Source organism: Antechinus flavipes, chromosome 2 (assembly GCF_016432865.1).
Source record: "Antechinus flavipes isolate AdamAnt ecotype Samford, QLD, Australia chromosome 2, AdamAnt_v2, whole genome shotgun sequence".
Lineage (NCBI taxonomy): Eukaryota > Metazoa > Chordata > Mammalia > Dasyuromorphia > Dasyuridae > Antechinus > Antechinus flavipes.
The window spans coordinates 501,989,601-502,013,467 of NC_067399.1; the positions used below are offsets into that span (position 1 = coordinate 501,989,601).

The 23,867-nt window shown below is 34.8% G+C and overlaps 1 protein-coding gene across 3 annotated transcripts in view; it reads left to right on the forward strand.

Annotated features, from left to right (window-relative positions):
• The window catches only part of FUBP3 (far upstream element binding protein 3), a 79,614-nt gene that overhangs the window by 45,631 nt on the left and 10,116 nt on the right, over nt 1–23,867 (forward strand). For 2 of the 3 annotated variants that reach the window (XM_051980199.1, XM_051980201.1), the window contains exons 3-12: nt 2,384–2,417; nt 4,911–4,960; nt 5,407–5,478; nt 7,139–7,196; nt 8,820–8,982; nt 11,425–11,523; nt 13,811–13,915; nt 14,368–14,470; nt 15,013–15,113; nt 19,663–19,804. In XM_051980199.1, coding sequence (XP_051836159.1) covers nt 2,384–2,417; nt 4,911–4,960; nt 5,407–5,478; nt 7,139–7,196; nt 8,820–8,982; nt 11,425–11,523; nt 13,811–13,915; nt 14,368–14,470; nt 15,013–15,113; nt 19,663–19,804 — 927 coding nt within the window. The remainder of the gene's footprint in view (nt 1–2,383; nt 2,418–4,910; nt 4,961–5,406; nt 5,479–7,138; nt 7,197–8,819; nt 8,983–11,424; nt 11,524–13,810; nt 13,916–14,367; nt 14,471–15,012; nt 15,114–19,662; nt 19,805–23,867) is intronic. The other variant, XM_051980200.1, reaches the window with a different exon arrangement.

Sequence of the window (23,867 nt, forward strand, 5' to 3'; positions counted from 1 at the left end):
ATTACTGTTGTTTTTGTTTTTTTATTATCATTTAAAAAAAAATTTTGGCCTATAACAAGGCTGTTGAGACTTCATAAAACATTTCCACCATTTGTTTAATAAGTGACCATTTGTTTCTTTTTTTCCTTTAATAAATTACTTCTGGGTTCTTTAAAGACAAATTCTGGCTATGGATATGGAGAATTAGCTAATAAGAAGTTCTAGCCATGACTTGAGGGACCTGGCCTACAAATTACTCATTTTTGTGGCTTGATTCACTTATCATTCCTGTCTCTTAGGGGCATAACCCTAAGAAATTGAGATATAATCCCAGACCTTTTATTAGGCTTTCTAATTTAATTGCACATTTCCTCCCATCCCAACTATCACAGCACCACAGTCTAGCCAAATTGGCCTCGTCTTGGTCCTTACATGTGGTCCTTCATTTCCTATGTCCATGTCTTTGTTTGCATTGATTGGTCCCCAGATCTAGAATGTACTGCCTCCTCAGTGAAATCTCAGAAAATCCATTTCCATCTAGATGCAGTTCAGACAATCCTTTCTACTACCTGGTAATACCCTTCCTTCTTAGTACATTATATTCAAGTATTTTGTGTTTATCTTTGCTTTCTATATACATGCATATGTGTATATCATATTCAAATTTGTTTTCTTAATTAAAATGTAAGAAGTTTGACTGCAGGGATTGTTTCATACTTAGTGTTTATATTCCCTAGGCCTACCAGAGTACCTGGCATATAGTAGAGGTTTTTTGACTGATTTGGTTCTTCTTTAAATTTGTTGTATTTGTCTGGCTTTCACTTAGAATTGGTTTGGCATCAAGGATACCACCGAGGCAGTTGTCTTTCAATCCAACTTCTCTACAGATATTCTGAATGAATTTAGACCAAAAATATACAAAAGACAAAATTAAGAGAAATTAAAATGGCAATTCTCTTACCCCCAAAATAGGCATGTTGAGTTTCCTAATGATGGCTTGTTATTTAACTATTGGTCCAAAAGAAAATACTTGTGACTCTAGCCTTATTTCTTTTACTTATTTTTTTTAAACTTACTTTTTGAAAATGCCATAATCCTGTTTTCTTAATTTCAGGTCAGAGACTGAGGTTCATTGTGTAGAAATATCATTTGAGCATCTTGGATTTGAGGTGCCAGTGGGTGCCCTTCCTCTTTTATCTTAAATGATATATTTACATGATTGCTCACATATATTTCACTCTTAGGGAGATGGGAAGTGGAGAGAGCGAGAAAATTTGGAAGACAAAATTTTAAAAAATGGTTTAAAATTGTCTTTACATGTAGTTGGGAAATAAAATATTTTTTAGAAATATTTGTTCTACAAGGTTTTGCAAAGGTGAATGTTGAAAACTATCTTTGCAACTGTTTGGGAAAATAAAACACTATGTTTAAAAAAAAATGTTCTTGACCTGTCTATCTTTAGTCTGTCTATAATCATTTACCCAAAGTTCTATTTCTGAATTCTTATTAATTCTATGTAAAGATTCAGATTGTTGCTTTGTAATAACTTGAGTTTTATATTTTCTAAGTTTATGTGTTGGATAAGTAAAAACAGATGTTATTTGGGGGGTGGGGGGGACAGGGAGTTGTAGCTGGAAAAGAAGAGACATTTCCAACTGACTGAAGCATAAAGTGTGGCTGAAATGCCTTTAGGAAAAACTTGATTAAAGGGTTGCTGTAGTGAGAGGAAGTTTAGGGTTGTTTTTGGTTTTTATTTTACTTTTAAAAATGACTTCATTTTAAGTGAATTTGAATGATAATTTTTTATCTATAGCATTTATCCCCTATGTATTAAGCATGGCATAAGAGTCTCTTAAAAATGAAGCATAAGGCTTAGCCCCTGCTCCTATAATGCTTATCATCTTAAAGAAAGAATTTTTAAAAGTATAAATGAAAGGAATATATCTATATATACATATGCATGTATCCATAGTATAGTGACTGCAGCGGTCACTGAATGATCTTTAATAATGCCTTGAGGGAAGCTAAATCTTTACATTTGGCTTAAAAAACTTATCTTCTTCATCCTTGCACGGAGTTTTAAATTAGGAACTATGAAGGAGATGGTGAGTTCGAGGGATTTGGGAAAGAAGGATTTTCTCCCATGACTCTCAGCATGGATATACACAGATCAATTTCTTATCCTGTGTTCAGCTGGACACTAGGTTATAAACTGTGTTGATCGAGACATCCCCTCCTGTTTCATATCATATAACTCATTCATTTCAGCCACTGAGCCTAAATTACTGTTTGCTTTTCTTTCTTTCTCTGTATTTTTTTTTAATGATAAGAACTTGTATGGGGATGAAGTTAGTTTATCCGTGCTAATGCTTTGATTTTTCTTTTCTCTTTCTCTTTGCCACAGTAGGTAACCAGTTAGGGGCCCTGGTACATCAAAGGTAAGCGGTGGGTTATGTTTTATTATTTATTGATTAATTCTAATTGTTTATTGATCCACCATCTGTACTGGAGTGTTAGTAAGTCAGAGGTTGAGAATGTAGGAAAACTATAAGGCTAGATTTCTTTCAAAGCAGAAGTTTTGGGGTTTTGGGAGTTTTATGTTTTTCTTTAATAACCCTTTCAAGAACTTCAAAGAATAAATTCAGTGTTTTTGAGTGTTAAAAACTTAAATATCATTATGCAAAACTATTGGGCTATCAGAATATCAGAGGTTTTCTTTCTCCTGATCTTACATTGAATAAAAAAAGAAATACCAAATTTTTCCAATGCTTTAGAAATCTGTAGCCTTTTCACCTGAGAAAAGTTCTCCTAGAGTAAGTAGTACAAGATGATACTATAGTAGACAGGCAAATTCAGTGGTTATTACATGGCATTGGAAAGCTCAAAACCCATATTTTGCTGGAACAGACACACCAAGTGACTTTAAGTAAATAGTCACTTAATTCTTTTCTGCTGAAATATCATTAATAAAAAATGTTTTCTGTATGCCTCCCCAAAACAATTAAGATGGAAGAGGACAGCACTGGGCCTGATGTCTGGAAGACTGATGACTTCCTGAGTTCTGATCTGGCCATAGACACAATATTGGGCAATTCACTTTAACCTTTTTGCCTCAGTTTCCTCCTCTGTGAAATAAGCTGGAGAAGGAAATGGCAAACAACTTCAGTATCTTTGCCAAGAAACCCCAGATAGGAGCATAAAGAGTCGGGCATGACTGAAACTCTGAAGAACAGCAACAAAAGAAGGGCCTTTGAAATTATTATTAATTACTACTGATTCAAGAAAGTTTCATTCTAGCTATGCTTAAAAATATTTAATTGAAGAAACCACTAACAATTAAGATTTTTGTTTGGATTTAAAAAGACCGACTTATGTATAGTATTTTTTTCAGCCAGAACTATACTGGTTGAAAAAATGTTTAAAACCATTCTGACCAATTTATTCCAATATATAGACAATTATTCCTAATGTGACTTTGTACTTTTATTCTACAAAGAAGCCCAGAGCCAAAAGTGTACAAGAAGAATACTAGAGAGGGCTTGTGAATTTTTAGGTTGATTTAACTTTACGGGTTTGTTTTTTCCTATGTAAAACCCCAGTAATACCCACAGCAAATTGACTTGTACCATATAAACAGTTGATTTTGCTGTAGCCATCTGACTTTACTGGGAATACATTTTTGTAGTTAACATTATCTTCCCTATTGTGACAAAGTCTAATGGGAAAGAAAACCATATCTTTTAATGTGTTTATGAAACTCAGTCTTAACATCAATATATCAGAAATAGTTGAGAGTCCCAGAATTACTTATTTTCAAATAATATTTGTAAATATCAGAAATTATTTGTGTATCTACACACCCTAAGGATGTACATTACAATAGAAGAATCTCTCCCTGTGTTTTTAATCACAGTTGTATAATGGGAAGAGCTTTTAACTACTGCATCTCTTCTAACCATAGCACTTCTCACAAAAACATGTACTTTATTCAACTCTTTCCATGGTAGTTAAAAATCTAGCTGAGTGTGAGGTGTTTAAAAAATGGCAGGCTTTTGTTGCTGGGGGAGGGAGAAGAGAAGGAGTGGAGCAAGGATGGAGGATAGTCTATAACTACATTTAACTTCCCCCTAAGGTAAATATTGAGATTTAATTGCTTTCCATGGTATTGCACAAATTGGACATTGTCCATAATATGGTGTATGGGAAGTTAGGTAGTATTCCTGTTGGTTAATTTGAATGAGTCAATGCAATACTTGTCTTCCAAAGAAAGAAAAGGGGGGAAAATCCCAAACTAGATTGGGTGCTTTCTAACAGGAGTGCTTGAAAAAAGAGTGAAGTAATTATTCTTTTCTTTTCAACTTTCAACTTAATTAGACCTTGGAAAACTATGTTCAGTTTAGGGCCATTTATTTTAAAAGCCAGAGGTAAATTGGAAGGAAGCCAAAGAGTAGTGCAAAGTTTGAAAAAAAGACATACATAGAAAAGTAGAATGGTATTTGTTGGATCTTAAGAAAGGAATGCCAGAGGAGAAGTGCAAAGGTCACCCAGTATAGAAAAAAATGTTACTAAGTAATCTATTATTAGTCAAAGTGGGTAAAATAAAATATGTAAGAATTAGGCAGCAACAGGAAATGTTCAGATTAAATATGAAGAAAATAGCAATTAATAGAAACTTTGTAATTTAATAAATTGTTAGATTATTCACTTATAATGGTAAGAATAGCAACTGACTGGGTACTTTTTTCATTTAAGTTGTAAGAAACAAGATGCTTCATCTGAGTGACTTCATATGATTTTAGGTTCATTGTCAAAGCGAATGTGATCATGTATTTAAAATTTTAGGCTTTCGATATTGTCAGGTTAGGAGGGTATTAAGAATGAGAGTTTAAAATTATTCATTATATTGACTTTGAAATCTTACTCATTTTTAGGGCAGTAATAACGGAAGAATTCAAAGTGCCTGATAAAATGGTTGGGTTCAGTAAGTATCTGGATTATCCAATTTCCTAATCCAAAATGACTAATCCGTTTAGTCATCCTTTTTGTCTTATTCAGAACTAAATGTTTACTTTTTTAAGAGACATGTTACCTCTTCTGAAACTAACCTAAATTTGGTAACTTAACCTCCTTACTTCATGCATTAGGACAATGACCATAGAGACCACTAGAATCAAAATCAAACAAGGTTAGAAATCATGACTAAAGTGGCTTAAATCAATGTTCCAAAATAGTGTGATTTGTATTATATTTTTTCTATTAAATTAAGACTCTCAGAAAGTTAAGAGTGATAAAGGGATAGTAATTGAGTCCACTCCCACCCCATTTTACTAAGAACCCCAGTGGAAACTTAAAAAGTAAGTAGCTGCTGATTACTGGGGAAAGTCAGGAATGGGTGGTAAATTCTGACCCTATTCAATCTTTTTTCAGTTATTGGCCGGGGTGGTGAGCAGATTTCACGAATTCAAGCAGAATCTGGTTGCAAGATTCAGATTGCACCAGGTAAGAGCTTTTCTCTCTTATGACCCTATATGTGCATGTTTTAAAGTCTAATTTATTTATCATCTAAGCTTATTGCTTAGAATTTATAGGTACTTGATCAAAGCCTTTCCTTGAAACTCCAGAAGATAGATTTACTCCCATACAAAAAACAAAAGTAATATTTTTAATTGTCTTGCAAGTAGAATGGAAGAAGGGGATTTAGTGGGGGGTAAATTTCATTGGGCTTTATTTCTGGACCGGCAATGCAAAATAGACCTATGACATTTTCATGTGCAACTATAGCTTTTCAGGATTTCTTTTAGAGTATATTGACTGACTCTACAAGGCGTAAGACAAATCATATGGTCCTATGGGTTAGTAGTGATCTCCTTGGTTACAGAACTTTGAAGATCACCACTCTGGACCACAAATTTTCATTATTCTTATCACTAGTGTTCTGGTTTAATCCATATTGGCCCACATCAACTTCAGGAATACCTCCTTTTTACTGTGAATAGGTTCCTAGCAGTATGCCATATATTCCTTATTTGTACCTCTCTTTTGAGGCTTATCACATTCTACCTTCTATCATAGTTATTTGTATGCTTGCTTATTCCCCTACTATATCTTAAGCTCCCTAAGAGTCATGCAGGCCTTTGTACTACCTTTCTTTTCATTTTATTCATTAGCTAATTGGGAGGGGGATAGAAAGAGAGACAGATCCTCCTAAAAGAAAACATTTTTCTACAAAATATAATTTGATTTTATATCTGATTAATATAGTCAATGAAGGACAGCAGGGATAGACATTTGAATGGAGGAATGTTTGTTAATGAAATAAAATTATTATAATATTTTAAATTAATTTGTTTCCTAAAATCTTAGATAAAAATAATGTTCTTGTATAGAATATGCTTTTCATCATACTGGAAGAAAACTTGGATTTAATTGTGCTATATATGCATTCTAAGTACATGTAAACATATCAGTATATTTGATAACTTAATGAGACAAAATAAAATGTACCTTATATTGGGTTGTCAAAAGGCTAAATATTTATTATACAGTATCCCAAAGATAGTCCCTTGTATTAATGATTTGTTAGATACTTATGTAATTAATATTGGTGACAACTGCTGTGCAATTCATTGGGCTTTTCCTCGGGGTCTCAAAGCACTTTGCAAACAAATTGTCATTATCCCCAGTATACATGGGAAAATTGAGGAATAAAAATAATCACAGGATCAAAAAACTAAATCTGAAAGTACCCTCAGAGGCCTTTGAACTCCTGGGAAGTTAAGTTATTTGCCAATTATATAGGTAGTAAGCATCAAAAGCAGTATTCGTAACCCAGTCCCCTCCAAAGGCAATGGTCTTTATATTTAACTAATCAAGTGACATATTCATGTATCACAATATGAGAGAAGAGGAATGAAAAATAATAACTAGTGCTGACTCATAAATATTAATGGGTCCTCTAGATTTTCTTTGTTAAAAGACTAATCTGCCAAATTGATATCCCAGCCATATATGAAAATTGAGAATCTTTTTACCAAGAAACTGGGATTTTTGAGGCTGCCTTAGATAACCAAGCATAGAAACTGAATCTATACACAGTACTAAAGATGCTTAGTTGCCAGGCGCCCACCAATACACCTTATCTTCTTGATTCTTCTTGTAGAGAGTTCTGGGATTCCAGAGAGGCCCTGTGTACTTACCGGAACCCCAGAAAGTATTGAGTAAGTTAATTTTGTTTATTTTTTCCTTTTACTTTTCTTCCCCCTTCCCTAAAGAGGGGAGAAATGGAAGGGCAGAACTGTTACTAAACACTGTTAATTGATGCTGTGTTACTAAACCACAACCAGCAAGTGCTGATGTATATAAAATTTGGGGTTGCCATACTATGGGCATTTCTCTGCTACCACATATTTAGAGTGTCATGAAGGCTGTGCTGAATTTCTTATAGCTATCATGATACTTCCTTTATGAACTAGGTTTTCAGGGTATGCACGACACAGTTTCAAGTTTTCCATTCTAAAAAACTCCTATTGGGATGCTCAAGTTAAATCTTATCTTTCTGGGATTAATATGGTACTTCTTCCTGAAAAGGTTGTTTTGAAATTATCTAGGTGACATTGCATAGCGTCATGGTATTCATATTATACCCTAAGGTCAATCCTGTTGCCTCTTTTTGATCCAAATGTATTTGGATCTCTGATCTCCTCTTTCATTCAAAGAACCATCTGGGTAGTCTAGAATTGGGGGGAGTGACAAGAATAAGGACCTGTAGTAGCTTTAAGAAAAGAACTGTTTTCCATTCCTGTTACAAGTATTTAAACTTCACAGACACCAGTTTTCAGTCTCATGGAACTGAAGATCATTGTGGAAAGAGTTGTGCTAATTTGGGGGAATCTCTCTCCTTTTTTCTTTTTCCTCTCCTTTTTTTTCTAACTCTTATCTCCGTTTCCCCTTTCAATCTTCTGTGTCTATTTTTCTTTTCCTTCTCTGTGTCCTTTATGTCTTTTCTCTCCTCCTCTGTGTATGTGCGCGCATCTGCATGTCTCTCTCAGTCTACAGTTATGATTGGTTTGTGGACAAAGGTGGGTTCCAGATTATATTTCTCAGTAGGCAGACTTGTTTCATTATTGCCATTGCTCACAGATTCATAGAAAAGTTTAAATTTATTTTACAACATTGCAAGCAGTGACCCAGAATAAGTGTCACTGGTGAGTATACATTATAGGGCAAACAAAATGATTTTCCTGGGAACAAGGCATTTTTCATACAGCAATGGTATTTCAGAACTGAAGCAAAATATTAAAAAGAAGCTGTACTTCAGGAACATGTGAGGAGGGGAGTCAACAAGCAGATTCTCAGCACTAAAAGTTTATATCAGACAACTGCTCAAAACCAGAAACCAAAAGAAGGAAACCTGAATTAAAAAAATGTATTCTTATTACTCTAACTGGACTTTTCTCCAGATTCTTGTTTCAAAGTAGTAGCACATATTTGTAAAAGTAGGAAGATAGTTGAATTTTCATAGCTAGAAAGTTAAGTAACTCTAAGGTTACCAAAAAAGAAGAGATGTGGGGAGAGACAGACACTGCTTCTCACCACAAAAAAACAAGTTGGTGCTTCCCAATCCCAGCAAAGAAGTCAAAGTAGTTAAATGAATTAAAGAAGAATTTGAAATTTATGAGTGAATCATACTAATAACTTTAACTCTTTTCTTCCTTTCTCTCTTTTTTTTTTATATTTCTTGCTCTGGATCTCTTTTCTTAGCTCTATTCTACTTCTTTCCTTCTTTCTACTACACAGACTATTTTGCTTAATTATAATTCTCTTTTGATCTTCCCTCAAAGACAAGCCAAGCGACTATTGGGACAAATTGTTGATCGCTGTCGGAATGGACCCGGATTTCATAATGATGTAGATGGGAATAGCACAATCCAGGAGATTCTTATTCCTGCATCTAAAGTGGGACTAGTCATTGGCAAAGGAGGAGAAACAATAAAGCAATTACAGGTTTGTGATGTTAGTAGATCCAGAAACTTATTTCCTTCCTAGGAAATGTTTCTCTAAAGCCATTTTCTACTCTCATAAGTATTATTTTTTCTTTTTAAAAGTTTTATTGACGTTCTTTGGGGTTTTTTATGTTATCATTTTTCCTCTTTCATCCCACATAACAAACAGTATTTTTTTTTTACAAGACCCCCCCCCCAAAAAAAAAAAAAAAGAGGAAAAAAATAATACTAGTCAATATACTGAAAAAGTCTAAAAAATATGTACATTATGCAGCACCATGGATTAGAGAATATCTCTTTTGAAACATGCATATTCTTTATAATTTTGCAACACTCACTTGATTTGTGTATTCTTGTATATATTGATTTCTTGGCTCTGTTTATTTCATTGTATATCAGTTCATGACATACTTTCCATGCTTCTCTGTTTTTATCACACCCATCATTTGTTGCAGCCCAGTAATATTCCAATATAGTCAACAATACTACCTTATGTTTAGCCATTTCTTAGTTGATATGCATCTACTTTCCAATTTTTTTACGCTCTCAGATAGTGCTGCTATGAACGTATATAAAGACTTTTCTTATCAGTGGTCTTCTTGGGTTGTAATTTAATATAAGTTCAGTAATGAAACCTCTGAGTCAAAGGGTATGCATAGTCTAATCACTTTATTTTCATTCCAAAATAGTTGTACCAATTAAAAACTCCTCCAAAAAGCAATCAAAGTATTGCCTTCCAACAATCCCTCCAACACGGACTATTCCCCTCTATTGTCATACTCACCAGTTTTCAAGAGATAAGGTGAAATCTCACTTGTTTGTTTTGATTTATATTTCTCTGATTCAAAACATTCTTTCATGTAGTCAGTAGTTTGCAATTTTTCTTTTGAATGATGTTTGTTCATATCTTTTTACCATTTATCTGTTGGTCTCTAATGTATTTTTAATTATGTATATATCTTAGATACCAAATCCTTTTGACAAAATTTTGATTGAGATATCTTTTCCCCTGTTCAATCACTACCCTTATTCTATTTGCATTAGTTTTGTCTATATAGAATCTTTTTATTTCCATATAATCACAGTTGTTTAACTTTTGCAATTTCCTATATCTCTTTTTTGATTAAGAATACATCTCCTAGGGGTAGTTAGATGATGCAGTAGGTAGAGTGCCGGCCTTCAAGTCAGGGGGACCTGTGTTCAAATCCGGCCTCAGACATTTAATACTTCCTAGCTTTGTGACTCTGGGCAAGTCACTTAACCCCAGTAGTCTTGGAGTGGGGGGGAGGGAGGGGGATTTGAGGGGATACATCTCCTAGTCATAGTTATGAAAGGTATGATGTGTTTCTCTTCTAATTTTTTATACTGTGCTTTTTAATATTAAATTCACATATATTTTAGATTATATTGGACTATTTTAAAGATGTTGTCCTAAGCCTAATTTCTGCAATACTGCTTTTGATTTTCCCCAATGGTTTTTAGTTATTAAATAGAAGATTCTTTCCTAGATATTTTATGTTTTGGGGTTTATTGAACACTTAAGAGATTGAATTCTGATGTTTTTGATTCTCCCTTATCCAATCTGTTCCATTGATCCACCTCTTTTTTTTTTTTTTTTAAATCGACACCAGGTGTTTTTGATAACTAGTACTTTATAATATAGTTTGAGGTCTGGGAGTGCTATTCCCCTTCATTCCTATCTGGTAGATTTTTTCAAGGATATCTGAATCATAGTGGCTGGAATTCACTGGACTCCAAATATTTGTTTTTCCACACATCTTAATGTTTAGAATGCAAAACCTACCAGATAAAAATTGGAATTCATATGTACTGGCAGTGTTTCATGTGCATTTTTTAATACAGTCATTTGGAGAATTGAACTTTGTTGATACTGTCTTAATGTGTTGATGTTCACCAGATAACTCAGATTAATTGTGTTCATATATACTATTTAGATGCCCTGAGGAGGGGAAAGAAATCAAAGGAAGAAAGGTTTTTAGATATAGTTTGGCTTATCCCATTGTCTTAGATATTTTATACTTGAAAACTGTCATAAAAATGGAAACATTGAATCATAATTGATTACCAAAAATCTAAATGTTACTTGAGTGGTAAAGTCAATGCTAATTATACATGTTGATTATTCAGGGGAGGCATAATTGTATAGTGAAAAGAACATTTGATTTAGAATCAGACAACCCAGGTTCAGTCTTCAGCTCTAACATTTACTTTGGACAAGTCACTTGCTCTCTCAGGACCCTTACTTTCTTCATCTGTAAAATGGGAATTAAATGTTGGCATGACCTACCACTTAGAAAGATAGAAAGGAAAGCATTTTGTAAGTCTTATAGTGTTATATAAATCTATGCCATTATTATTATTGACCCCAAAGAGGCTTTTTTTGCACTAAAGATCATTTTCCCATGCTATGCATTCTTCCTAGGAGCGAACAGGTGTGAAAATGATAATGATCCAAGATGGTCCTTTGCCCACTGGAGCAGATAAACCCCTTCGTATTACTGGAGACCCATTCAAAGTACAGGTAAACATAAAAGGATAACCTTTTTTTGGGAGGTTATTATACAGTGGTAATATACAACTTAGCTAATTTCTATTACTCTTGAATTTTATTATTTTTATTTGCTATTTTATAAATGTCTTATTTGTGAAAAGATTCAAAGTTTCATACAAATATGAGATAGAATTACTGCTTTTATAACACTAAGTTGTCTCTGATAATAAGTATTCATTTATCCAGTTGGACTGTTCTGTCATTGGATTTGAGAAATTAGTTGTGGAAAGAATTTTAACAAACAGTGTTTTGGACATCATAAGACAAAAATACTACTAATCCTGTTGCAGCAAGATGCAGGCTTTTATTCAATTTTCTGCTATTTGAAATGGATTTATTCTATGTTCCCATATCCAGGTATATTATATGTATTATATGTAATCTTATATATAATCAGTGGCAGATATTTGCAAGGCACTTGTTTAGGGCTGTGGTTGTGAATTCTTTGGCTGTAAACCACCGCAAAGCAAAAAAATCTGTGTAGGTATTGAGGATATGGCCTTGGCCTCAGCAATGTAATACTTTACTGTTGAACAAGTAGCTTTAGACAGTAAGATGATATAATGTCGGAGAGTGGCAAAGCCGAGTGTTTAATTACAGAATAGTAAAATGAATCTGATCTAAAACTCAATGAAAATTTTTAATTTGGTTTCCAAAGTGTTTCTCAGAATCTTTTGGCATTGGAATAAGGAAAGCTGACTGAACTTCATAGAAAACAAAGCAGTTTTTGGAGATAGCATTAAGTTGGAGGGACACTTGCTCCTAAGAGGTTAACTATGTTACCTTCTGCCCACCAGAGGCTTCAGGAAGCAACAAAATTTTATTTAGAACAAAGGTTCTAACTTTATTAATTAATCTTGATATATCGATTGCTCACTGCACAACTCTTTTTCTTTGAAGCATTGTCACAATCCAGTAGAAGCAACCAGTCCCTCATTAAATTTGTTTACTTTGTGATCCTACTACACAGTTAAACAAAGATTTATGAAACTAGTAGTTTTTCATCAAGACCAGTTGCAAGACAAGGTGGAATAATTCTGAGTAAACTGTTTTTCTTCCTTAAGCTCTAGTTAGGGTCATGAACCTGTCATTTCACTTGTCAGATTCATAAACCATCTTAAAAACCAAAAAGCAGTAAAGTTTCCATTTTAAGAGCTTGCTTTTTCATTGCACGTAATCATTTGTTTTGCTGCTTTAGAAAAATATTCTACTGAGGTATATGTGTTATCTATCTATGTTAAAATTATGGGGTGTTGAAAGATCAAACTTGATGGTGGTTAGTGCTTTTTTAATGTTTTAAGATATGAGAATTCATATCAAGCACAGTTAGGTGGTGCAATTGGTAGAACACTAGACTTGGAGTCAAGAAAACCTGAGTTCAAATATATCCTCATATACTTCCTAACAATGTAACTCTGGGCAAGTCAATTAATCCTGTTTGCCTTAGTTTTCTCTTTTGTAAAGTGACTTGGAGAATGAAATTGTAAACTATTCCAGTATCTCTGCTATGAAACCCCTAAATGTAGTTTCCAGATGTGCTTGAAAAGACTAAACAAGCAACATTTCTCATTGCTCAACAGTACCCTAGGGCCTGACGGACACGTCTGTGCTCATCCCTGGCTTTGGGCCTTACACCAGTTCTCTAAGAAATATAGAGAATTCATTTCATCAACTCTTCCTCTCCATGTGTGATCCTTTTATTGTAATTATTGTATGAAAAAGAGCCTAAGATCAATTCATAGATAGAAGAGTTCATGTCACTTGTCTCGCTGCCACCAACTTATACATGTACATTAATTTTTTTAAATATACATTTCTTTATAAATCATGTTGGGAAAGAAAAATCGGAACAAAAGGAAAAACCACAAGAGAGGGAAAAATAAAAAACAGAAAAAAGCGAGCATATCATATGTTGATTTACATTCAGTGTCCATAAGCTTTTTTTTTTTTTTTTAATGGAATTGAAGTTTTTAGTTTGAACCCTCAGCTATCTCAGGGAATGATCATTGTCATACAATGTGATCCCTATTAAAATACAGGTATTGGGAAACAAATACAAATTTTAAGGTAAATTGTATTTTAATTTCTCAGGTCTGATGAGTATCTGCTTCTTTCTCCCCTTTCCCTCAAACTCCTTACCCCAAATTTCTTGCAAACTATTTGAACAGTAGTTTGGAAAGGCTGTCAGACTTTGAACAGATATTTCTGCCATATGTCCCTCTTTCTTAATGTACTTGTTGTTTGTATGTTTATGCAGCAAGCAAGGGAAATGGTACTAGAGATTATCCGAGAAAAGGATCAAGCTGACTTCCGAGGCGTGCGCAGTGATTTCAGCTCCCGAATGGGAGGGGGCAGTATAGAGGTACACTTGAATTAGAAATTGTAATTGTTTATTATCATGGCAAAAGGAATGAAGAGGGTCTCCTAGTGGGCATAGTAACAGTCAAATCGTTCCCAGTAGTTATTTTTCAACATTTTCAGCAAATATTGCTATTCACATCTCTTGTTTATGAATGTAAGTAGGTGGTATGTTTCTGTGCATAAACACCTTTCCCTGATTTCTGAGATGTAACAGGAAATCTAGGCAGGCAATTCTTTTTGAGTGCTACAGATTAAGTATTCAAGTTCCAAAGAACCTGTTAAAACTATTTCACTAATATGATAGAGTAAAATAGTCTTTGGGCTATGGTTATAAAATAATAATGTAAAAATCAAATCATTCCCCAAGTATGTTTCATGGCTTCTGCATCTGCAGTTCATGCTTATGTTTTTCTCCTAGCTTTGTTGAGATTTTGTTTCTCTTCCTTCTCTAAGGTATCTGTGCCTAGGTTTGCCGTTGGTATAGTAATAGGAAGAAATGGGGAAATGATCAAAAAAATTCAGAATGATGCTGGTGTAAGGATTCAATTTAAACCAGGTTAGTTATTGTGTCATTTATCTCTGGTTGCCAGACATCTGGCAAAAAGAATGTGTCTTCCTTCCTCATATGCATCCTTTGACTGATTAAGATGTTTTGTTTTTTGTGATATTTTTCACAGTTAAATTATATTTAAAGTTGTCATTATGTAAAATATTGATTAGGGATTTTTTTTCCTTTGTTGTAAGGACTTGATTACATCAAAAACCACTTATAGAAATAAATGCCCAAGGCTTTGCCTATCTACAAATTGGTCAGTTAATTGGGTATTTTTAAAGAACCTACTGTGTGCTAGCCACTTTTCTAGGCTCAATACCAAAAAAAAAAAAAAAAAGAAGAAGAAGAAATGGAAGCAGTCCTTACTTGCAATGAACTTATGTTTATTGGAAGGAAATAACAACTATATATAAAAATATATACAGCCGTGAACTCACTGATATTCATTTTTGATAGTTTTAGTATAAATGTTTACATATCGGATCAATTTTTGCCTCTCTTGGAGTTGGGATTTTTTAATTTAGTCTCTACTTCTTATTCCACAGATGATGGGATTAGTCCTGAAAGAGTTGCACAGGTCATGGGACTTCCAGAAAGGTGTCAACATGCAGCACATGTCATCAGTGACCTCATTCTTACAGCACAGGTGGGTTCTAGTCTTTGGGATTAACCATTTTAACAACATAAATGGAAAATGATCAACATTTCTATCACTGAGCTAAACTGCATTTTAGAGGCTTCATTTAAAAATACCACATTGTATGAAATGAATTTATTTTTAATTTAGGTCTCCACTTCTATCTTTTCTATAACCCCTTTATTTCCCTTTTTCATGCAAAAAAATGTTTTTCCTTTATGTAGTCAATTCTTGGTTATCTAGAATGGTTGAGAAAAACTATACCATGTATAGTATATCTATTTCTAAACAATTAAAGCCTAATATACTTAATGCTATAACAATATAATCTTTGATTAAGGAAACTTCATAACTTTTCCAGCTCTCAAGGAGTTTATCATTTAAAACATAGTTTAAATTGAGTAGTCAAAGAAAGATAACTGTTTTGTAAGTCGCAAAATACTCTACAAATGTGAATCATTGATACAGTTTAACAGATATTTAAGGGCCTAATTTAAGGCATTATGAACTGAGAACACAGGCAAAAACAAGAAAACTTGCCCTACATTAAATGAGTATACAAAATACAAGGTAATTTGAAGAGGAAGATAGCATTAAACCTGGGGAGAATTGGCTTAGGCTTCACAGAGAGCATGGTGTTGGAACTGATAATTAAAAGGGAATATAAGGATTCTAAGGAAAGAGAACATTCTAGATATGAGGGACTGCTTGTATAAATGAGTAGACTGAATCTTTGGGTCTATAATATCAAACAATTAATTTTCTTTAGGTGGAAGTTAGTATGGGTGTAATAACTAGTCATTTCACTTCTTTATGGTTCAGTTTTCTCAGTTGTAAAATAAGAGAATTGGAAGCACTGGACTTAAAGTCAGGAGGGTTGTGTTATAGTCCTGGCTGTGCGTACTATCTTTCCATGTAACCTCTCTCTGGGCCTCAATTTCTGGGATTTTTTAAAATGAAGGCATTAGATGTGTGGACCAGAAGGTCCCTTGTGCTCTTATAGACTGTATTCCATATTTTATTGCCCAAGTCACTATTAAAGAAGAGAGAAGTATAAAACATGGATATTCAGTTATGGAATTTCTCTATAATAGTTATCTCTAGGGGCTTCATGTTGTCTCTAAGGTGAAATATAAGCTTTCTATAGACTTTAGAGGTTCTAAAGTCCTATTTCACCTCCCCTTAACTTAATCTATATTCTCATCTTTATTGGGCCTTAGTCTATCAGACTTATCAGTCCAGCCAAATTGGCCTTCTTTACAGTCCCTCTCTTGGCTTCCCACCTTTGCACTGTCCCTTCCCTATATGTACTCCCTTATGGAATATACTTTTTCCTTTTGTTGGCCTGATGGAGTCCTTTCTTCCTTCAGTATACAACTTGGATACCACCTTCTGCATGAAAACTTTCCTTATCCTCCCCAACTCCTAGTATCTTCCTCCTTAAGTTATCTGGTATTTAAGTACTTTGTATATGTATTTGGATTTATTCACTTTAAACATATATGTGTGTACGTATACACATGTATTTACAACTTAGAATTGTTTCATTCTTTGTACTTGTACCATAGGGTTTGGCACAGGGTAAAAACTTGAAAAACATTTGTCAATGATTGAAGTATTTGTTAAAAGCACACTGGGGCTAAAATGGAATGAATGAATGAATTAAACAATCCCTACTTGCAAGGTGTCTACATTTTAACGGGAGAGACAACAGAGACATATAAGTATATATAGAGTAACTACAAAGAGAATAAAAACAAATAAATACAACTATGTTTGAAAGAGGGAAAACAACAATTGAAGAGATAAGTAAAGAATTTTTTTGAGTTGATGTCAATATGAGAGTCCATTACAGATGTTAGGAAAGGGCTAGTATAAAAGCACAGAGTTCTGGATAGGGAGTAATGTATAATGAGGGTGAGAATATAGGTTAGGGCCAGTTTATAACCTAAGCTTAGAGCAGTAGGAACTTTAGGCAGTAAGAACCCCCTGGGCTTGATAAGGTAGGCTTCATCCTTAAAGGAAAAGTACTTTTTCTGTAGTATGGATGGGGTAAAACAGAGAGAACAATTAGGAAGCCAGTGTAATAATCTAGGCAAAAGATAATGAGGACCTGAACTAAGGTGGTGTTAGTCTTACAAAGAAGGGTTTCAGATACAAAATGTCATAGAAGTAGAAATGATGAGATTTAGCAACTTATTGGCTCTGTGAAATGAGAGAAAGTGAAGAGACAAAGATAATGGCAAGGTTATAAACCTGAGAAATTGGAAAATAGTGGTGCTTTTATCAGAAATTAGGAAATATAGAAATGAGATGAATTTGGAAGGAAAGATAATGAATTCTCTTTTGACATGTTGAGTTTGGAATGTTTCCAAAATATCTTGTTTGAAATGTCTACTAGGCAATGGGTGATACAGTATTGAAGCTCAGATTTAGAGACTGATTTTACATATGAAAATCTGGGAATCATAAGAATGAAGATGATAAACTGATGGAAGCCAAGAAAACAGAACTTAAGGTAGTCTTGAGATATCTATCTGATGAACCAGCAAAGAAAACTGAAAACATAGGAAGGGATAGTGTTATAGTAACCCAGAGGAGAGAGTGCAGAGATAGAAAACATAGGCTACAGTAAATATTGAGAAAAGGCCTTCAGATTTGTTAATTAAGCCAAAACATGCTAACTTTTAAAAGGGCAATTTCAGATAAGTGATTTTGAAAGCCAATTTGCAAAAGATTGAGAAGTGAATGAGTGAGAGAAAAGGCAATGGTTAATACAACTTTTTCAAGAGACTTGACTGGGAAAGGGAAGCTGTGGGATCATAATTTGAGGGGATGCTAGGTCCACTGAAGATTTTAAGAATAGGTATAGCAACTTGAACATGTTTGAAGGCAAGAGGATAAGAATCAGTAAATAGAGAAGTGGGAGGAGGGAATAAATTAAATTTGTAATCTGGAGAAGACAAGATGAAATAGAAGAGATCAGTGCTGGCTTTGGAAAGGAGAATGGCCACCTCATTATCAGATACTTGAAATAGAAGAGGAAAAGAATTAGGAAAGGATGTCAGGGAGTTTTAAGTTGAGAAGATTTTATATTTTGAATGGCCTCAGTCTTCTCAATAAAGAGGTATTAGGTCCTCAGCTGAGAAGGGTGGGGAAAGGAATGTTGGAAGCTTGAAGAGAAAAAAGTTTTGGAAAATCTTTTGTGAAGAGTGAGATTAAGAAGCCTTCTTGTTTGTTGTTCAGTCATGTCTTACTCTTTGTGACCCCATTTGAGGTTTTCTTGGCAAAGAGTAGTTTGCTCTTTATTTGTCCAGCTCATTTTACAGATGAGAAAACGGAGGCAGACAGAATCAAGTGACTTGTTGAGGGCCACACAGCTAATATATCTGAGGCCAGATTTGAAGCGAATCTTCCTGACTCTAGCTGATTAGGGAGTCAGGAAAGAATAAAAAGACTGCCTTCAAGAAAAATTACTGATAATCAACTTGCCTATTTGCTATTTGTATCTTTCTCACAAAAATGACTATGAAAACAAAATCAACTTACCTGAGTTGGAGGCTTTCTAGATAAATGTACAGTTTATCCTCACAAGTAGAAGATTTTGTCAACAATGGACTTTTTTTAAACACTGTCCTGAATTGATTTGGTAAAGCAGCTCCCTCTCATGAAGGAAAGAAAACTTCAGGCTGACTGCATTTGTTTCAATGTCACCATTTTGAAATGCTGCAGGACCAAAGTGACATAGTAGACAGCGATTGGAATGGGATTTGTGCACTCTGAATGTTAAAAGAAATCTTCTTCTGTAGATGCCTGCCTTTGCGCACTGTTCTGTGATCACTGAACAGTGTGAAACTGTGTTTCAGAGAAGTCTTCTCTTCAGCATCAGGCTGTGGGTAAAGGGGACGGCTCTTGTCCCTTTCAGAACTGGCCTTCAGTGGTCACTGTTTAACACATCTTTGTGCTGGCCCTTGGGAGTGGCATCGCAGATAAAAAAAAAATAATCCTTTGATTCTTTCTGCTTGTTAGATTGCAAGGTCTTCTGAATCATGGAGCATTGTCTGTATGCCAACCTACTGGGGGGGGAGGGCTAGAAACCATAAACTGTCACTCAGGCTTCACTTTCAAATGCCGATAGCTCTTTAGCTTCTGACTTCTGATAATCACAGCATGTGTTAGCCACAGGAAGAAACTCTGGGTTGGATAAAACCAGGCTCTCAGTTCCAACAAATTGGGTCCAGCAATTAAAACATAGGAACAAGGTAGTTGAGCATTTAACTTTGGAGTTTATCCAAATACTTATTTTATTTAGATATATTTATAGTGTTTATATAACATACTTGTCTACTTAGTTCCTTTTTTGATAATGCTTTAAATTAATTCCATTTTTATGAAATACTTAATAGTCAGAAATACAAGAAAGTACCCTGCTGCTCCAAACCTAGATGTGTGGCACTGATTATTAGCCTATCATTTAAATTCACTTTCGGTAGACTAAAAATTAGTGGTGATGGTGGTTGTAGTGAGAATTGTCACTAAATTTTTGCTTTCCTCCCAGGAACGGGATGGTTTTGGAAGCTTTTCTGTACCCAGAGGAAGAGGTCGTGGCCGAAGCGATTGGAGTGTTGGGGCACCTGGAGGGCTGCAGGAGGTAACCTACACAGTCCCAGCAGATAAATGCGGCCTTGTTATAGGCAAAGGTAATAAATCCCTGCTGGATTTCCACTTCACACCTATTCCTCCAGAATCTGAGTTTGCCTGATTAATTCCATTTGCCCTCCTAAAGTTGTCTAGTCTAGCCCTTTCGTTTTACTGATCAATCTATAGGTATTTATTAGGCACATTACCAAAAGCGAGACCCTGGGTTACAAATACAAAAGGGAAACGGGCGCTGTCCTTAAAGAACTCACATTTTTGTAAGGAACCCTTGCCAACATTGGCAGCCAAGCCCAGCATCAAGTCTTGTGGCTCCACATTTTCCTGTACCACCCAAGGTTCTGGTTGTATTGAGCTGGTTTGAAATGTTAAGAAAGTGGTATTGAAGTTATTTTCAAATAATTTGAATCATTAAGTATTAAATTTTTCTCAAATGAAGACCTCTCCTGAGTGATGTCACAGCTACTTAGAGAGCATGAAACCAGGAAGTCCTGAATTCAGATTCTGCCGCTAATATTTATTACCTGTGTAACTACAGCTGGCAAGTTAGGCTTTTAAATCCTCCATTTCCTTGCTTATAAAATTGCAATACTTAATACTTAGAGAATCTGCCACACCGGATTGTTGTGAGGATCAAAGGAGATCATGTTCATAATGTGCTTTAAAGTGCTACAGCAACCTCAGTTGTTCTTAGACCATTGATGATTAGAGGGAAGAGTGCAGTATCTTCTTTTGATAGGTGAGGAACCCAAGATCCAAAAGTCTAACAAATAACCAAGGACTGATTTAAAATTCCGTATTTCTGACTCGTGCTTTTTTGTTTTCGACCATATTGCTTGTCCTAACTGGTTTTATACTATTTTGGCTTTTTAAATTTTTTTTCTTCACTTCTTAATAAGTTATTGTCGAGAAAAATGAAAGTGGATGGGCTTGCTTTGTGACCATTTTTTAAAAGAACAACTAAAATCCAAATGAGTAATTTGGAATCTTCTTATCCTGATCCTTTAGTATGTGTTGTGGGAAATATGTATAGCGTATTGAGGAGACAAGTTGAAAGGGGCAAGAGGGATTTAAATAAAAGTCTAAAGAATATTCTTGATGTGAGCCAGGTACTTGGAAGCTTCTTTGAGATATATATATATATATATATATATTTTTTTTTTTAATAAGCCTCCATCATTGCTTTATTAGTGGCAAGAAATAAACATAGAGGGTTGAGTTTCATAGATAAAAGGTTTTATTATCTATTCAAATAAATTAGTGTTTAAAGAAAGAATTCATGTAATTCAATGTAAGAGGACCAAACTTTAAAATTGACTTCTTATGATTTACACATCTACTCTTAAGGATTGAATGATATACTTTATGTGAAAAGAAATAAACTTAATTTTATCTTTAATTTGTTATTTGTCATTATAACACTTTTCAGAGAGCAGCATTAGTGAGTTCTCTTTAATTTCTGGGAGGTAAGGAAATAAGGATGGTAAAGGGGAGCTTTGTCTCAACCCACCAGGAACATGATGTCAGAGCACCACATAAATGGGGGGTGGTAAATATCCCAAAGCCCTTTCTAAATGAGTCTTCCTTTAACTATTCCTTTGCAATTACAGAATAATAGTTATTCTATTATGTTTGCCTTAACATTTATTTTTTAACTGTTTGGTCCATCTAATTATCTTAGATTATAAACTTTAAAAAAAGTAGAAACTTGTAATCTCTTTTGTATATCTGACCGGCGTATCCCATATTAGTATGTATGGTTCATTGACAATAACAAGTTTGATATCCCCCTCTTCTCTCCTGCCATTTGGATGATTTGAGACCGAATCTTATTGATATCCATACGTTATGAATTATTATTGATCTTAATAGTCTAAGACTTTTAAAGAGCTGTAAAATTGTATTTGATTTTTTTTTTTTCCCCTTTAGATATCAGTGAAGCTTCTATGTCTTTATCATTTGGGTTTCTTACAGTTGACAAAAGAGCAATACTTTAGAATTACCACAAAGTTCTTTGTCTTCTTGCAAACTATTCTGAATCAGTTGGATGAACTAAAATGAATAAATGGAACGATTTCTCTCTCATTATCTTTTCCTTTTCCCCCCATTTTTTTTTTCTTTGAGAGATTGGCTAGATATGGTATCTTATTCTCCTTAAAGCTGTTTGGGGTGTGGTTGAAGAAGGGCACCCATACAAATGTCAGGCACTCCCTTTGGGAGTTGGTGCTTGAAAACAAACTGCAGCCTCTTTGGGCCCCTAGCTGGATTTCCATGATAAACACAGCAATATTGACAGATAATGTGGCCAGCCTGGCTCTTGTCAGCCCAGCCTTTTAGCAGGTTTGATTAATTGCTTTACGATTTCACGTCCAGCTGGGGGGCCACTGGTGGGTCGTTTCTGCCCCCCATCAGGTGGAACAATGGAGCAGGCTGTTGAATCAGTCTATAGACAGCCACCATGTGCCAAGCTAGTGACCTCATTTTGAAGGAAGATGAACTTAAATTAACTCCTTCCGGCCCCATGTAGTATAGTGTTGACTGCCTTGCCTTATTAGCATGCTCCCTAGGTCTAAGCAAAGAATTCTTAGGGCTAGGGTTGCAAATGCAACTGTTTTCTGAAAGCAAAGAGATATTAGCTGATTGAAGACTGTGGGCCTTTGAGCTTTTAAGATGCACTGTTTTATGCATAAACCTTGAGATCAAATTATCTTGACACAGGAGGGAAATGGTACTGGCAAGGGCTTGGTGAGCTGATGAGTCTTGCAGAACCATAGGTTTCCTTGAAAGATGACCTTGTAGTCTTTCTTGTTTTAGTACAGTAACCTGAAAACCAATTGACAAATGAAGCTGTTGTCCCATTTTGTGGGTCAATGAAAAGAAAATTCCATGACTCTTGAATGAAATGTGGTAGTTAGCAGTACCAAGAAATGAGGTTGTACTTTACCTATAAACAAACAAACAAAGCTTAAAGGATATTTAAAGTTGTCATGTTGTTGCTTATAATTTATGTAGAGAGTAAGGGAAAAAATGGGAACTTTATACAAATCTAGCACTTATTTAAGAAAAGCCTGAGAGTACTCAAAATACCTACTTGGTAAATTGCTGTTTTGTTTATTTAAAAGTACTTAGTATAATGTACTACTCCAGCAAATAGTAACAGAAACTTGTAACACAGTACCAGTTCTAAGTTTTATAAAATAGTGAATGACCTTTATTTTCAGCATACCAGACTATAGATGTGTTATTGTCAGTTACAAAGGCAAGGTTTAGGGATTGGTTTATTTAGATTGCCTTGCTAGAGAATGCAACATGCTATCTCCCAAAATGTCTTTGAAAACCTATTTGCTTGGGGAGTTATTCTGAAATCATATTCCCTCCCTGAGTATGGGGAACTGTTGGGAGTTGGGACGAAAGAGGAAGCAAAGATTGGAATGTTAAAAAGGTTAAGAGTATGTTACAAATGAACAAATATAGCCCCTGTCCCATGTAAGGTGTTTATTGTTTTGTTTGGTTTGATTTAATTTTACATGAGAATAGGATATGGGAAAATCTCAAGAAATGTTTAAATATCATCTTAACTGCTTTACATATGGACTGGAGACAGTTTCTGCCCTGTAGCAGTTTTTCAGTGATTATTATCCTCCTTGATTTACAAGACTGATGCTATAAGTTTTCCCTCTATTCTTCCTTCTTCGCCTCCCCCCCCCCCCTTTTTTTTTTTCTCCAGTTGAGTGGAGCTGATCTTTAAGTTCTGTGAAATTTCAAAAGAAGAATTGAACCATTGTAATGCTGGCTGGATCTTTTGTTAAGCAAATTTCATTAAGAGACTAGGACTCTCACAGGTTTTTCAAAAAGTCCAACTAAATTTTCATTAGCCCTGCTCCACCCAGTGTTCTTATGTACACTGTCATGGTATGGCTCTCTGTCTAGATCTATTCCCTATGGATGCAGTGACTTTAGAAGTGACAGGATGGTATATTAAAGGCCTTAGTGGGAGCCAAGAATTGCTCGGGTCTTTGCCTGGCCGTTTGACCTGTGCAGGGAGGGGAGAGCGGCTGGGGTGGCCTGTGTATTTTGGTTGAAGGACCCCATTGTACAATGGAGGAG